This window comes from Alternaria arbusti (assembly GCF_024043155.1).
Source record: "Alternaria arbusti strain BMP 1465 chromosome Unknown scaffold_1, whole genome shotgun sequence".
NCBI classification, from domain to species: Eukaryota; Fungi; Ascomycota; class Dothideomycetes; order Pleosporales; family Pleosporaceae; genus Alternaria; species Alternaria arbusti.
The window spans coordinates 3,180,842-3,197,415 of NW_026249941.1; the positions used below are offsets into that span (position 1 = coordinate 3,180,842).

Genomic DNA, 16,574 nt, shown 5'->3' on the forward strand with positions numbered 1-16,574 from the left:
GGCGCTGGGAACATGAGGTCTTATACTCGAGGGTTCTGAGTCGCATGGTAGACCTTCGTAGGTAGTAGACAGCCGTAGTCAGTGATCAGAGTGGCCCCTGAGCATGATGGTGGCGAGCCTCACAGTAGCTTCGTTTCGAAACATAGTGACTCTATTGAAAGAGTGATGAAGGGTTGTCTAGATTGTCTGTTTCACGCTATCTGCTGCGGGATCGACGGCAGGTAGACGGGAGATGCCTGAGCTGCGCAGGGTAGAGTGAGGATAAAGCAGGTTAGAGTTGCGGGAGATGCCCCGATGTGCGCAGAGAGGGAAGGTTAGCCTGTCTTCTCCGCACCGTGCGAATGTGCAGCCTTGCGGCCTTGAAACTAAAGTGGGTTGAGCTCGGGTCGTTCGAGGGGAAAATAGTAGCATTAGCGCATCCTTTATTCGTGATGTCGTCAAGTCGCACACCGATGTGGGTGGTAGCGCAAGCAGGAGTTCGTGAGGTCGGCTATCTTGGCTGCAGTTAGGTGGTGGAATCCGCCGTTCCAGGAGTGCCGCTAGGCTCGTTTCAGCCACCACCAGCACCATCGCGACTGACATCCGTCATCCTCCGCCTCTCCCAACAGAGATTCTCACCAGCAGCTATGATAACGAAGAGACGTCGCATCGAAAATAGCTACACGATGCTTACCTCTGTCCAGGTACACCGCGGCAGCCGGCTAAAACGATCCGGCCTGTGCGCCATAGAGTTTGAAGTGGTACCTGAGCTTGCCGACCGACGACTTTGGCCTAGGACTGCCCGACTACTCAAGCTTTAATTGCGCATGAGCCTCTTCCTTACTAACTACCCGGCAACATTCGCATCGTCGTTTCTGGCACATCCCTTTTGGGGTTCGGAGACCCTGTCGTCCGTTGCAAACAAACAAATAAGTTTATGCTACGGTTCTGGATCCCTGGAGATCTGCCATCATACCCAGATATGGCGATGCTTGGATGTTTCGCCAATCGCATTCCAGAGCCTAGGATTCCATTTCGTCCTTGAAAAGACTGGCGCTGATGACGAGATTCGTGACAACGTGACGAGATGGACTGGCCGGTCTATCGAACGCGGAACTTACCTTCGCACGAAGCCGCGGACCTGCGTCGTGGGTGTCCCCTATTCTCGTTGCGAGTCGATTCCCAGCGGCGTCTCCACAGCGAAGAAGTCTATCCATGCGTCCAGACAGTCGAAGTGGAGTCGTAGTCACAGTGGCTCTTCGCTGTCGTGACTCGGCCTGGCAACGCCAACGCCAGCTTGCCTGACAGGCTGGAGCCGCACTTGCCAGTTCGGTACTTGTCGACAAGAAGACGACTACTCAGCATGTTTCGAGGAGCCCACTTGAAAGAGCTGCGCACAATGTTCTCCTTCACCGCCACTGCTCGATGTGGCCAACCTGACATCCATTACCTAACGACGAGAAGCTACTCAACGGAATATGCTCTTACCGCCCAATGCAGTGCAGAGGTCTGACAACCAGCCTCGCACACCAGCATCTTGCAGTTAGAGTGCGCGAAGATCCCAATCGAACACCGCACTAGTCGAGGAAGACACCGATACCCTCATCACTGCTGTAGCCAAAGTCACGGAATCCCAGGTACCTGAACTATTGATTTGTATAGGCTTTGTTACCGGTGTGTGCTGTCAAACTTTGAGATCATCCTACGGGTATCGAAACACTAACTGCTCCATCAACGCCATCGCAAACCCAAAACAATCTAACAAAATCATCGTCTTCCATCGCACTGTATCCGTCCTATACCTCGCCATCAATGACGACACCCGGTTTAGCGGTGTCGCACTGATTGGTATAGTCTCCATCTCTTTCTTTCTACTCAATGTCCTTGCTCCCTTCTACGGGCCAAGGACCTAGAGCCTTGTAGAATCTACTGCGACTGCGCATGCTTACTGAACCTCATGCCACCAGAAACAAAGACTGACGTCTCGGCCTTCTTCGCTGTCCCGGTATTCTGCCAGCCTTGCTCGATCACGGGGGCGCGTCTGGAAGGTGTGGTGACGGGAGTCTTCGGTCCTGGTGTGCTCGAGCCGGGAACATCATGGAGGCTGGGGGCGCCCCTTTTGCAGACCTAGAACGCATGTATGTTAGTGAGGCACTGAATAGATGTTGCATAGGATAATGTTACCTTGATATGTGAGCCGTGGAACCATCGCCCGTGTACTTTGTCGAATTCACGCTCGCAGTGCCAGCAGGTAATCGACTCTGCCTTCGGCTTTGTCGCCTTCGACTGCTTGTAGCCAGTCAAACCGAGCTTGCCCAGAAGGCTTGTCTTCTTCTCGGGCGTCCATTTCGCGAAGTCATCGCACCCGTCGAGATGGTCGCGGCAGGCATCCTGGCTATCTGTCACCAGGAAAAAGTACCCGCAGGCACATGTATCCTTTGGGGGCTTCTCTGGGGTCATCTTCGCCGGGGCGAGCGCGGGTGTAGGCGCCTGGGTGGGTTGAACCACCTGCTGCGCAGGCGGGGCGAGAGTGACATCGATGGCCTTTGCCATCTCTATGACTTCGGGATGAGCCTCGACAACGGCTGCAGCGAACTTCTTGATGAATGCACACTGGTGATCGACCGTTTCTTCCAGCTCAATCTTTACACGACGTATATCCATCGCCGTCTCAAGGCAGGTCAGACCTTGCGGAAGCGATACTATCGTTTGGTCAGTGGATATCGTCTGGTACAGGATGGGTTTACACTTACGCTCAGGGTCTTGGCGTCTTCTTGCCCATATGGCGTCATGGCAGTTGTTCTTAGGTTTACCGAACTTGCCCAGGGCGGTTAGCAGATCCATGCCGACATTTTGGATGATGCCTTCGAGAGCATCCCACTCCCTCCCAATGGCCATGATCTTCGCGTCCTGTACTTCGACCGAGGCCTTCAGAAGATCCGCACGGCGCTTCTCTTCACCTTCAGATGCTGAAGATGTCTGTTGTGGCGCTAGAGAAGAAATCGTGTCGTTGTCCTTGCGGACTATGGCGGCGGCGTGTCCGGCGCGCAATGTTTCAAGCTCCTCATCTTTGCGGGCGATGACAGCGGTGTGCTTGGTGTTGAGTGAGCCAATCTCTGATTCCTTGCCAGAGATGGCGATGGCGTAGTCGTCGTGGGCTTTCTTGAGCTCTGCATCCTTGCGAGCGATAGTAGCGGCGTGCTCGGTGTGAAGTGAGCCAATCTCTGATTCCTTGCAAGAGACGGCGATGGCGAGTTCGTAGTGTGCTTCCTGCAGCTCTGCGTCCTTGAGATTGATCGCGGCAGCAAGTTCGGTGCTCGAAAGTTCTAGCTTCTCAGCTTCATCGGCCTTTTGGTCCCTAGCCAGATCGAGCTCTTTGCGCAGCTCCTGCATTTGGCTTTCATGGCTAGATACAATGTCGTCAAACTCCTTCTCCTTGTCGGCCGCTTCAGCGATGTGCTTGTTGCGTGAATCTTCCAGCTCCTGGGCTTTGTCGTCCTTTTGCCGAGTGACCAAATCGAGCTGTTGACGAAGCTCACGCATTGCGGCATCATGGCTAGATACCAAAGCGTCGAGCTCTTTGACTTTGTCGTCCTTTTGCACCTTAACCGAATCGACCTCTTCGCGAAGCTTTTGCGTTTCGATTCCATGGCGAGTGATGATCGCGACTTCAGACTGGTGTTTGGCTTCGAGCTGCCCGTTTTTAGCGGTGATGGCGGCAACATGTTCGGCGCGTAATCCTTCGAGCTCCGCATCTTTGGCGTTGATCGTAGCAGTGAGATCGTTGCGCAAGTCTTCATTCTTCTTCTCTTTGCTTGAGAGAGCGACTTGAGACTTCCTACGATGATCCTGCATCTCCTTGCTCTTACGAGAAATAGCGTTCTTGTTTATCTCTTGGAGTTCTCTCAGGTCCTTCTCCTTGTTGGAGACGACATCTGCGTGTTGCTCTTTGAGAGCCGAGATTTCATCTTTGAGCTGGCGAACGAGCTCGTGGACAGCGTCCAGATGACGAGTCTTCTTCTCAAGACCCGCTTCACCGTTCAACTGCTCTTTGGCTGTCTTCAACTCAGTCTGAAGTCGATCGCGCTCGGCCTCAAGCTTTGCACGTTCGCGCTCGGAGTCTCTCAGCTGGCGGTTTGCATCCTGAAGTTCGTCGTTGATGCTTTCTGCGCGCTCGTCGGCATCTCGTGCGGACATACGCGTTCGCTCAATTTGAGTCTCGAGATTCGCCACTCTCCGAGAACTCTCGGTGAGGTTGAACTCAGCCTGTCGCAGGTCGTACCTACATTTGCGAAATGATTCTTCGATGTTGAACTTGTTGTCGGCCAGCTTTTGCAGTTGCGCATCCAATCGTTGACAGTCATCCTTTAGATCAGATGCTTCGGTCCGAGCGATGTCGAGCTCTGCATTCTTGTGGCGAAGCTCTTCCGACATGTCGTTGTGACCGGCCACAAGTGTACGAATTCGGGTGTCTTTGGTCGCATCGGACCGTGTAACAGACTCGTGTACTTGTTTGAGCTTGTCCAAGTTTGGGGTGTGCAATGAAGCGTAGGCTGAAGGTTTGGCAAGGTCGGAGAAGAGAGAGTTGATGACGTCGTTCAATGCAGTAACCGACAGTGAGAGCTTCTTGTTTTCCAAGGCGTGCTGGATCTTTTCAAGCCTTTCCCGGTCCAGGCGAATCTTGCTATTATGAAGGCGACGGCTGACATTGTTCCGGTTTATCCGGTGGAGGTCTTTCCGCGACATCTTGGAGGCTTTCTTCCTCGCGTCTGACAGATCTACCATCTTCAAGAAGCTCCTGTAGAACTGCTTACAATCGGAGAGAGACAATGTCTGGGGTTTCTTCTTGCCAAAACACCAGACTAGCATCCCATGAAGAGATCCTACGATCCATGTGATGTCGATCGAGAAATCTGATGGGCGCTCCTTGTCGGAGTGGCGAGAGGGAAAGCAAAGGGAGTAGAGGTAGGTGATTAGTGGGGCGAGTAGTGCGCAAAGTGCGTTCATTCGCCTGAAATATGGTTTATGGAGTCAGTGTACGTCCTACACATGGTTCACACTTGGGTATTACTCACAGAAGGGCAATGATGTCTTCAGAGGGATGCTTTTGCAGCTCAAACTCGAAGATATTGATGTGGAGGACATGGCGAAACAACACGTCAGAGACATGGTGGGCGACAGGAAGATAGGACAGTACAATGAGGAGAAGAGCGTAGACCAGGAACATGGAATACATGATGGCGGTGGGGTGCGCGAAGCGCAAAAAAAGTGACTGAGTGTACCAGGAGTAATCAAGAGATGAGTGAAGTAGTAGGAGTTCAAGATATGAGGAAGATGTGGGTATGTCGGGTGGTAGTGTTGAGGGAGGCAGGGTCGCTGGATCGCGACACCAAATTTGCTATCGCGGAACAAAGTATCGGCTGTGCGAAATAAGCGAGGCAGTGTTGCGTCATTGAATCAGGTGAGCTCGAGATCAGATGGTGGGAAAGTGAAAGTGAAAGTGAAAGTGAAAGTGAAAGTGAAAGTGAAAGTGAAAGTGAAAGTGAAAGTGAAAGTGAAAGAGCGCGCAGTTCGCGTTCGATCGGTGGCCCGCGCGAATTAGGCAGGAGCGAGTGGTGGTGACCGACCATCTTTACCGACAGGGCGCTGAACCTACGTCGCTGTGTTTAGCAAGACAATCTCGGCTTTCTCATGAGAAGCAGCCTGTAGAAGCAATGCTTGAACGTGGAATTGATGTTGAAAGAGTAAGAGATATTAGAGAACGAGGAAGACCTGATAGAGAAGTTCAAAGCATACAAACGCGAACATGCACATGTCATAGTAAACGCTCTTGTTTTCCGCGTAGGATATCACATAGCATCGCGTCAGCTGTGGAAATGCGTACCAAGATATCTTTCCATCGTTTGCCATGTGTCCCAATGGAGAGTCATGTGCTCTTAAGGCCCACGCGAACTACAAAACTGCGAACGACGAGCAGGTAGCATATTTAAGCGTTTGCTGCGGTGAGCACAAGTAAGATATGGAACTGATGAATGGTGTAAATGATGCAACGTAAAATAGCTCTTGGTTCACTATGAAAAGGCCAAGTTTCTCCAAGAACTCGACCGAGAAGATGAATAAGTCTATCAAGGATTCGCTAATGCTAAACATGCGTCGACTGCAAGACCGACCCTAGACAAGCATTAGTATTTGTCAACATGCATGGAATGAATCGTAAAAGAACTTACCGGCCCTCTTTCTGCCGCACGACATCGTCGATGACATCCCGGTCCAGCTGGGGAAACATGCCTGTCAGCGTCTCGACTACGACTTTGTGTTCCTGCCGTTGAATCCGCCTCGCTTCCTCTGCTTCAGCTGAAGCCTGTCGCGCTGCGGCGTCTTCAGCCGTCAACCTCTGCCTTTGCCGGTCTTCGTCATGCGACGGGCGTTGCTTCTCGCTCATGTTGCCGGGAAATTCTGTTGACGCACGTGGCGGTAATTGTGGTTTCTGGGCCGCTGCAGGTCCAGACGGATGGTTTGTGTCGTTGTCGGAGAAGATACGACCGATGGTGCTGAGCGGCCGTTGTATTGTTCGCAGTAGGCCTGCGACGGCTGCGTTCTCTTCCTCTGGTTGCTCCGCTTCGGACTTGCGATCCTTCAGACTTGTTGATCGTCGTGGCCCTGCGGTTTCTGCCTCCATTGAGTTTCTTTGTGTGAGCTCTGGTCGCAGCGGTGTTGTCTTTTCCGCTATATGATGATAATGGGGTGATGGCATACGCTTGTGGCCAGGCGCAGTAGGGTGCAATAGTGCGGACGAAGATGAAGATTCGGCCTCTTCAGCTGCGTGGCGTTCGGCAATGGCGGAGACGGCCGCTTCGACATTCTTCTCGAAATCTTCATCGGTTACTGTCAATGATGTCTTGTCGAGACCCTCGATAAACTGGATGGCGCCCATTAATGATGATATGTAGTAGCCAGCTTCTCCCCCAAGCTTGTCCTGATTCCGGAACCGTAGAATGTATTGTACATTGGAGACGAGATGATCGGGGTTCGCTTGTAGTACTGTGTAAATGAGTAGTGGTACGAAAGCATCGGCTGATTGATCAGAGTTTGACGTTCTCAAAAACCCAAAAATGACCTTGCAGCAGTTCAAGATGCAGATGATCTTGTCCCTAGGCGCCCGGTAGCTTTTGATCTTCAATAGCTCCTGCTGGGCGAGATGCAAAAACTTGCGGCCCTTGTCGCCTACCGGTTTGATATCCAGATGCTCTTCGCTGACCCATTTGTATATGCGCACCTTCTGCGCTAAGACTTCATCTCGCTCTACATCCTCTTGGTGCTGCCCCCTTCGGCCTGGTCCAGGCGGCTCCTGTCTCCGTCGGCCCTTGCGGGGTGATGCTGGCTCTGGAGGCGGGATCGCAGGAGAAAATGTTTGCGTGTATAACCGATTCATGACTAGCTTCTCCATGCCTTCTCTCGCGTTGTCGAACTCGGCGTCCGAGACGGTCCGCCAAACTTCACACTGTGCCATCTTCTTGCTGATGAATTCGAGGAAGTCACCGATGATCTTGACTTGCTCGTGTACCATCCATTGCTTCTTTCCAAACTCAAGCAGGAAAGAGCGCAGGAACTTGGCAACGGGGTCTGCTGTGCGGTGGCGTAGTTGTTCGAGGAAGCGGTGGAAGTCGAAGGGTAGGTCTGGTTCGGGCTCGGGTGCTGGCTGCGCTGGCTTGTACTTCGAGGCATGTGCGCTGGGCGATGACGGTTCGGCGAAGGATGTGCCGGTGCCGACGCGATGTAAGGAGGAGGTGCGAGGAGGTGGTGATTGGAGCGGGGCGGTCGAGGCTGAATCGTCAGCCGGAATGGGAAGGGGCTTGTCGAGCGGCACGAGACTTGATCGTCGCGGGGGGTACGGGGTCGACGGCGACTCCAGCATGGGGTTCGCGATTTCCAGTCTAGGCGACATGATCTCATTCTCGCCAGGCCCACCGTCCCCTTGGAACTGATCCATGATGCTCTGTATCTCCTCCTGCGAGTTGTCTACCGCGTCGCTTGTACCGTCATGGTTCGTCCCATAGTCGTCGGCCGCAGCATCTTCCGAGTTTCTTCCACTCGATCGTTCCTGCGACATTGGGGATGTGGTTCGGCTGGGCACGTTGCTGGTTGTGAGGTATTTGTCGTCTTTGGGCGGAGGAGGTGGAGGCGACGGCGATTGTATGGGCGCTTTCCCTGCTGATTTCTCGCTGAGCTCTGGCGGTGGTGTTGATGCTCGGTCCAGCGTCGTGTTCTCTGTCTTGGTGGTGAGCTCGTCTATCGGCGCGGTAGATGCTTGCTGCGCAGCTTCTGTGTCCTTCTCTTGGGGTTCCTCGAGACCTGTTGGGGCAGCATTCGTCTCCTCTGATGTTTCAGGTGCTTTCTCTACCCCATCTGTCGGCTCTTCCTTGCCAGCATGCCCCTCGTCTTGGGCCTCGACATGGCTAGGCTGCCCCGCGTCCGTCGCCGTGTTCGCGTCATCCGTCGGTGCTTTAGAGTCTGTGGGCTGCCCTACGGAAGGCGCGCTCTGGTTGCTCGTGGCTACATGGTGCTGGTCGTCCAGCTTGTCTAGCTCCCTTTCGGCGTGGCTGTCGCGGGCTGCATCGGGTTGCGGAGTTGCGTTCGGGGGAGACATAGACCGAGTGCGACGGGAGATTATGGATGGGTTGTGGGTGGTTGATCAAGCGTCCATGGGTCTGGAACAGAGCTCACGACAGCTCTCGCAGGGGAAATATAAGTCAAGTGCCTTGGTGATTGACGTCTGCTGCGCCTGCGTGTGTGAATCGTCCGCATGGTCTCCCGGCATCTAGAAGCCGAGTCTCCGAGCCACCGCCGCTAGCGCGTCAAGCAACTGCAGCCGTGCCACTGCCAACACCACACCTGCATCGCCATTTCATCAGCCCAGCCATGTGCGGCATCTTCTTCTCGCTCAGTCAGACTGGACACGTGATACCTGACGCCAACACCCAGCGACTACTCCGGAATAGAGGGCCAGACAGCACAGGGCAGCACCAGACCATCATCGAATCCAGCGCCAAGGACGTCTCAACGCGTCTTCACGCGACTTTCCTGTCCACGGTTCTTGCTCTCCGCGGCAACGACATCGTTGAGCAGCCACTTAGGGATGATACGACCGGCTCCGTCCTCTGCTGGAACGGCGAGGCATGGAGCATTGCCGGACAGGCAATTGATGGTAATGACTCTAAGCTAGTCTTTACCAAACTTCTAGACGCATGTACTGGAACGCGCGAGGCGTCTATGCGACGTGTCATCGAGCTGCTGTCAGTCGTGCGAGGCCCCTATGCTCTCGTCTTTTACGATGCATCGCACCAAAGAATCTACTACGGACGCGACTGCCTAGGAAGGCGATCGCTGCTCCAAAAGTCTACTCTTGATGGCACCCTTGTACTCTCTAGCGTGTGCGATAATGCCTCTGGTGAGTCTTGGGCTGAGGTGGAAGCCGATGGTATCTATGTTGTAGACGTAGAGCTGGCAGACCCAACGTCAGACTCGTTCCCAGTAACGAGAGTTCCGCATCGCCGCTCAGATCAAGAAGAGGACTCTGAGTTGTCTTTCGTAGGTAAGTCATCTGGCACACGACTTCTGCTAACAGATTCAGACTCTGCCGTTTCCAGCTATGAACCAGACTATCGACAGTAACCCTGCTTCACAGGATGCTGGGGCAGTAGAACAGCTAAGGGCGGCGTTGGAAAGATCACTTCAACTGCGCACTCAACACATACGTGAGGCAGTGACTGGAGAATCAAAGCTTGGAGTTTCGGGGGAAACACGCGTAGCCGTTCTTTTCTCTGGTGGCCTGGACTGCACAATCCTCGCGCGCATGTGTCACGACCAAGTACCACTAAGCGAACCTGTCGACCTACTCAATGTCGCGTTTGAGAATCCTCGAATTCACTCCAATCTCGAGCCAGACGCCAGTCCCTACGAGCTCTGTCCCGACCGTGTCACTGGACGATCATCCCTTGCAGAGCTGGCAGAGATCTGTCCTGGACGTGAGTGGCGTTTCGTCGAGGTCAACGTACCCTACACCGAGACACAAGCTCATCGCAGCACCGTCATGGCATTGATGCATCCCCACAACACAGAAATGGATCTGTCCATATCATATGCACTTTACTTCGCTTCCCGCGGAGTCGGCTTGTCGCACGTTGTGGGCAAGGCTAAAGCTGAGCCCTACTCCACTACCGCGCACGTACTTCTTTCCGGACTCGGTGCTGATGAGCTCTTCGGTGGGTACCAACGACACGCTACAGCCTTTGCTCGGCGCGGATACCCTGGCCTAATCGAAGAGCTTGAACTCGACTTCAGTCGTCTGGGAAAGAGAAACTTGGGTCGTGATGATCGCGTGATCAGCAACAGCAGTAGAGAAGTCCGATTTCCTTTCCTGGACGAAGACTTCATAGCATTAACCCTCCGTCTTCCGGTGACGTCCAAATGCGATTTCGGCCTGGAGCAAATCACCGATAGCGAAGACCCTGCACGGCTGCTCGAGCCTGGGAAGCGGGCACTTCGTTTGTTGGCATGGCACTTGGGCATGAAAAGAGTAGCTGCAGAGAAGAAGCGTGCGATACAATTCGGCGCTCGCACTGCCAAAATGGAGACGGGCAAGACGAAAGGCACGCATGTTCTAAGTCAATAAGGTCAGTCACTCTTTTGTTCTCATTTTCCCTTTTCCCTTTGGCTGTGATTACAAACCGAGCAAGCGGTTGAGGCACCAATGCTTATCCTCGGGGCTTTCCTATCTAGCAATAGATAGGATATCCTCTACGCATTTGGTGCCATTGATTCGATATAAAAAAAGGCAAGTCTGAGCCTATCGATGTCTTTGCAAAGTTTCACGTGCTTCACTTCGTTTGTACTGACACGATGGCCAGTATCTACATCCTTCAAATTGGCTAAACAAATTCACCAACAGCCTTACATCTGCATGGTATCTGTGCCCATTCATCGTACACAGCAAGAACAAACAATCAAGACAATGCGCACTCGCCGCTACCCTTTCGCTCGCAATCTCAGACCGACAGCCCAAACACACCTGTGACGATTATTGCACATGCTTCAGATCTGACTCGAAGGTTTCGCCTGCTGCTAATACCGCAGGGTAATAGCTGACATCATGAAAGGCATCTTTCAGACCAGAAATTGAAAGAGCCATGGGATGGCCGGCCGTGCTGCTGTGTTGCGATGACCTCCAGGGGAAGCTCCAGGAGCACCTCCACCAGGTTTTGCGCCGCCACCACCTCCACCGCCATGGCCACCACCACCACCTCCACCTCCTCCGCCATGACCACCGCCACCTTTCTTTTGGGACATGTCAACGTCAACATCCACTTCGATCGGCGGGTTTGTCGGCATAGTAATGGGAACAGTCATCGGCAGCCCGTCCACAGTCTTTGTAGTGAGATTGATCGACACTGATTCCAGGGCGGAGCTTGCAACCAGCAATGACAGCAAGAAAATGATTACGCAAAGTACACCAGATGGTCGCATTACAGCGGACCCGTTCTTGATACGAGTGTTCTTGAAGCCTGCCCCGTCCACATCGTGAGGCCAAGGAAACGGATCGTATGGCACGTTCGCTGTTGCTCTCGGTAAATCTGGCGGCCAGCACCATGGTCCGGAACTGTGCAGCACAGATGCGATCATACATATGGTATTGGAAGGACAACAGTACTCTTGACAGCACACATCGCCTGCGTTACATGAACCAGACGTACCATCCTCCCGGAAGCAGCACTTTGATGGTTTATATTGACAGCCATTGCCACAAGGTTCCAATGGCTCACAAGATGAGCGCTTGTTCAGAGATGATGTCAAATTGCCCATGTCAGGGCTTCGTATGCCGTGCGGTATTGGCAGCGATTGGAGGCGCGTCGCGGGAAAGGCCTGTTCGGAACTACCAGCCACAAACTGGGCCAAGAACAATAGAGCGTGGAAGATTCCGGGAGCTTTGATCCTCACGCTACCGCTCTTTTGCGTACTCGGAACGGGAATAATTGGTGGAATAAAGGCGTGGTCCTCAATCTCCTCAGTGCCTTTATCATGCTTTTGCTAGCACATCGGACCGTTGAATCCATTGGCACAAACCGCACCTTCATCGCAGCACATGTTCCCACAGCAGTCTTGATTCGCAGAGCAAAGTCCATGCGTGCCACCGGGTGCAGCGCAGCACTTGGATGTGGATACGTCGAAGCAGATCCCATTACAGGCGGACGTCCCACCGGGGCAGCATCCTGTTCCCATAGTGCCGTTGTTTAGCTGGACCTCGACACAGTTTTGGGTGATTTCGCAAATGCCCCTCTTGCCGCAGCATTGCTCTGTGCTTGGATCGTAGCAACTGACGCTGCCGCATAGGGAATGGAGGGGTGGGCACTGGGATGTAGTGGAGAGAGATGCAGACGATATCGCTGCAAGGGCCCAGCTTGAATAGGCAGGGCCTTCAGTAGGATGGCCTTGTTTCGCCATCGCGAGAGGTGAGCTGGTGGATGTAGGTACATGGGGATGTGCATGGGAGTGCAGCCGCGTCGGTGTTGGCGTGGGAGACCCAGTGAGTATTTTGGTAGTATCTCCTAGAGAAGCGCAAAATGCGATAGACAGAAGCAAAATGCTTGTATAGAACAACATATCGATTTAAAAATATCAGTAATACTGTAAGCAATAAGCACAGAACAAGCGTTGATCGTGGTAAGAGAAACGAAGGGTTCTTGTATTGCGACCGTCCATGTCGATGCCACCACGTCAACTTCATAATTTGACATTGAATGCATGGCTCTTCAATGACATTGAAGACAACCCTCCTAGAGTGGAAACGCATCATAGTATGCAAACAGCACCTGCCAACGGTCTTCACATGCCGAAGTCGCCTAACGAAGATCAGTGGCGAATCACGTTCTTTGGAAGATTCCAGCCACACTTGCACCGCCACAAATGACGCAACACCAGTCATTCGTATAGTAGTATATAGCCCCTCACACGTTCCTGCAAGCCTCTCATCTTCCATATCCAAACCCCAGCAACACTTCCATCTCAAACAGAACACTCAAATCCTACACACTACAAACACCACCAAACTCAACCACCAAGATGCCCGTCCCAATGCCGTCCGCAACCTCGCAGTCCACCCCAGCGACCCAATCTTCAGCTGCTGCGCAGGCTCAGAATGACATACAGAACGCCGCTTCACGAGCTCTAGCGAACGCGAACAACGGCGAGAAGACTGAGCAGGAGAAGGAAGCCGAGAAGCGGTACGAGGAGGCGATGGAGGAGGAGTACGCCAAGAGGGAGGGCGGAGCTTAGGCTTCGACCCGCGGATTTATTGGTTACAAGAGGAGGGAAGAAGATATCACAGGCTCAGAACGATACCCAAACATAACGAAGTTCACACTCAAATCATGAACGAACATCACACAGTTCAATTCAATTCAATTTTCATTTCTTTTCATTCCACTCCCATCTCAATTCCCCTTCAGCGCCTTCATAACAACCTCCCTCGGCCTTTCCCCCATTGGAATCTCCAACGCCAACTCATGCCCCCTCTCCGTCATCTTCCCCCACGTCTTCTGCAATATCTTAATAATCTTCTCCTCGTCATGTTCCTTCTCAAACGCCTCAAACTGGTCGTCTAGGAAAACAAGACACGCCACATCCTCCAGCACCATCGTCTCCTCATTCACCTTGAGGTCTTCCTTACGGATCAAACTGCCAACTGTCGACGCGTCTTCAGCGTTGTATCCGGCATCGAGGCAGATTTGCTCAACGAGCTCGGCTTGTCGTTTTTTGAGAAAGGTGCGCCAGGCGTGGTAGCCAGGGCGCGTCATGGGGTAGCTGGCGCGAGGCACTTCCCAGCGCCGGAAGTGTTGGGCGCGGATGGCTATGCGGAGGGGCTCGGAGGCTGAGGGGGCGCGTTTCCCGAGGTAGGAAGTGCATTTCTGCGCGTAGTGGAGTTCGTAGGGGAGTGAGGTGTTGTTGATGGTGACTTTATTTGGGTCTTCTGCGTGGGCTGCGTCGATGGCTGTTAGGGCGCGTTCGAGGGGGGTGGACATCGTGGGTGGTGGTTCAGGGTGGCTCTGGGAGTTGGAAAAGTGTTGCGCAGTGTTGCGATGCGTGCGCGAGGGTGAGGTAAGGCATTTCGTCTGGTGTCAGATTGGTTGATGGGCGCTGAGCAGAGATAGCGGCGGATGCCCCGCGTCAAGTGGGGGTCGTGCCTGCCTGTCGATGCAGCCCTGGCGATCCTCCCAGCCAGAACGCGTGCGCGTGCGCGTCATCTCCATCCTTCACGACATCACCACCATTCTATCAGCTTCCTTCGCGGCCTCTTGTGCAACGTCACTGTGCACAGAATGCGTCCTTCTCTCCTTGTTCCTCTGTATCGCGTCAGTAGATGTGGTGGCCTTTGCTGATTGGGCAACGAAACCGCTGCACCGCCTCTCCTCACCTCGAACATCAAGCCACGAACGTCAAGCCGCTCACCTTGCTTTTCAGCCTCACCATGGGTAGCTTAATAGCGAGCCGAACCCCAGCTTTCGCCATGTCTCAATTACATCCTTACGCCCTGTCGACCAAATCTCCTGTATTCATTACCTATCCCTTGAATCATACTTCGTCTCGCGGCCATGGACGTGGATTGGACCGTACCGATTCACCCTGATCATTCCGAGCAAGGCATGAGTCAAGATACAACATATGACACCTTCCTCGAAGAGCAAGGTGCTATGGACGCAACGTTATGGGGGGATGTACCCATGCTTTCGATCGAACCCAGACCCGACTCAGAGGACACAACTGGTCTAGAAGCAGAGTCGATCATGGACTGGGGATGTTTGTGCGACTTCCCGCCCCTGTACTGCCAACAGCACGGCGTATATGGTAATTTTTCCGTAGACAACGACTTGCCACTACCGTCCTTCGGCCCGGAGCAGACAACCACGTATCCTGACGATGTTATGGAATCGTTGGAACTCGCTCCAGGACGTCTTGAGCTTACCGAAGCAAACCGAAATGACCATTTTCTATCTCCGAGTCCATTTGAGATGGGCCATGCAAGACCGAATTTGCCTTCGAACGACCAGACTCACTCATATACGGCCAATCACTCTCGCGATCCGATCAAACCGCTGGTAAAGCAAGCATCACGACGCTCAGACATATCTTCGAAGAACAGGACCATCTTGTCAGCATGCTTCTTGAAGAACCGCTACCCTGACACACGCGAGATGAACGAGTTGCAGAAACGAACAAGTTTGGATAAGAAATGTGTCAAGACGTGGTTCAGTAACGCCAGACAACGGACGGCTCGTCTTCGTACGTTGCTTTTACTTCTTTTACTTCCAACAGCTATTTGGAAACCTTGAAATATCCAGAATGCAACAGCTAATGTCTTCTGCTAGGTTCTCCGGTTGCTTCATCACCGCAAGAAAGTCGAGAGCGCTCAGTATCGGAGACACCCTCGCAAGCATCGACGTCCGTCTCAGCCGAGAGTCTCAGGGAACTGGATCGAGTGTCGCCCGCCCGTAGCACAACTTCTCTTGAGCGATATCTCGCAGCACCTCTCACCGAAGAAGCCATCCCTTCGACTGCTATTGACCTACTCAAGGATAATTACTCTTTGATCTTAAGAACGGGAACAACGGAACAGCTAATAACTGAATTGAAACGCACATCGAAACTCGAAGCGAGGACCCCGAGCACGGCAAAGATGACGCAGTCTGAACTCGAAGCACTGAGACAATATAACTCCCGAACTCTGAAAGATGTTAGATCCAGAGCCCGGATGTCACGAGCTCTCCCGTCTACAAACGATGTGGCTGGTAGCATAGCTGGCTCGGATAGTTCAATCGATTCTGGAAGCAGTGCAGGAAGTTGGATCAGTCAGACTTCTGTCGATTCCAGGGGTCCACGCCGAGGACGCAAAAGCTGGGTGCAGGTTCCGAACCAATTCAATGCTACAGCATCAGCCCGCGAAACAGAAGAAAAGAGCCCCATAACTACTAAATGCCCAAAAAGCCGTTCATGGTACTGCACTTGGTCAAGCTGCAACAAGTCCTTCCAATTCCGCTCTGAATGGGACCGTCACGAAACAGCTGTACATTACTGGCCGTACCATTGGGTCTGCAACCTAGGCGTACAGCCTTCCGCAGTCCACAAAGATGCCGCATCTCGCATCTTCTATCGCGAAGACCAGCTCTTGATTCACATGAGAGACCGCCATCGGAGAGGCAACGTCACCAAGCATTTAGTTTCTACATTGAAGCAGGGTAATCCTGACTTCAATTCTGAGTCCTTGAGGTGCGGGTTCTGCTATCAGGTTCTTCGCGATTGGGAGGAAAGACAAGATCATGTTGCGGCTCATCTGCTGAAAGAAGGCTTGGCTAAGTCTCAGTGGATGCGCTGGGAAGACCGAATGACAACGGAGTAATTTAATGGATCTTTAAGCGACTAGATTATCCCCCGTAGGAAGCAACGCCTTCTCACGTACGAGGTCAGGTCGGATTACGGGCCCGCCATGTACTGTAGTTCACATGCTTGCTAGAGGATCTAATGCGAAAAGGTGCTCGGTTTGCAAC

General features: G+C 53.0%; 6 protein-coding genes across 6 annotated transcripts; 3 read left to right on the top strand and 3 right to left on the bottom strand.

Moving 5' to 3' along the window:
* Window positions 1-1,905: 1,905 nt before the first annotated feature.
* Window positions 1,906-5,215, bottom strand: J4E86_001162 (uncharacterized protein; the record flags this gene model as incomplete). The annotated part of the gene is made up of 3 exons (XM_051441732.1): window positions 1,906-2,106; window positions 2,164-4,990; window positions 5,055-5,215. 3 exons carry the CDS (start codon window positions 5,213-5,215, stop codon window positions 1,906-1,908), a joined length of 3,189 nt encoding a protein of 1,062 aa, XP_051307903.1.
* An 889-nt stretch (window positions 5,216-6,104) lies between these two features.
* J4E86_001163 (uncharacterized protein) lies at window positions 6,105-8,626 on the bottom strand (the record flags this gene model as incomplete). The annotated part of the gene is made up of 2 exons (XM_051441733.1): window positions 6,105-6,150; window positions 6,207-8,626. The coding sequence occupies 2 exons, from the start codon at window positions 8,624-8,626 to the stop codon at window positions 6,105-6,107; spliced, it is 2,466 nt and encodes an 821-aa protein (XP_051307904.1).
* Window positions 8,627-8,898: 272 nt separating this feature from the next.
* J4E86_001164 (uncharacterized protein) lies at window positions 8,899-10,651 on the top strand (the record flags this gene model as incomplete). Its single annotated transcript, XM_051441734.1, has 2 exons — window positions 8,899-9,567; window positions 9,611-10,651. 2 exons carry the CDS (start codon window positions 8,899-8,901, stop codon window positions 10,649-10,651), a joined length of 1,710 nt encoding a protein of 569 aa, XP_051307905.1.
* Window positions 10,652-13,095: 2,444 nt separating this feature from the next.
* J4E86_001165 (uncharacterized protein) lies at window positions 13,096-13,308 on the top strand (the record flags this gene model as incomplete). The annotated part of the gene is made up of 1 exon (XM_051441735.1): window positions 13,096-13,308. One exon carries the CDS (start codon window positions 13,096-13,098, stop codon window positions 13,306-13,308), a length of 213 nt encoding a protein of 70 aa, XP_051307906.1.
* Window positions 13,309-13,466: 158 nt separating this feature from the next.
* Window positions 13,467-14,054, bottom strand: J4E86_001166 (uncharacterized protein; the record flags this gene model as incomplete). The annotated part of the gene is made up of 1 exon (XM_051441736.1): window positions 13,467-14,054. One exon carries the CDS (start codon window positions 14,052-14,054, stop codon window positions 13,467-13,469), a length of 588 nt encoding a protein of 195 aa, XP_051307907.1.
* A 570-nt stretch (window positions 14,055-14,624) lies between these two features.
* J4E86_001167 (uncharacterized protein) lies at window positions 14,625-15,362 on the top strand (the record flags this gene model as incomplete). Its single annotated transcript, XM_051441737.1, has 2 exons — window positions 14,625-15,312; window positions 15,346-15,362. The coding sequence occupies 2 exons, from the start codon at window positions 14,625-14,627 to the stop codon at window positions 15,360-15,362; spliced, it is 705 nt and encodes a 234-aa protein (XP_051307908.1).
* Window positions 15,363-16,574: the final 1,212 nt, after the last annotated feature.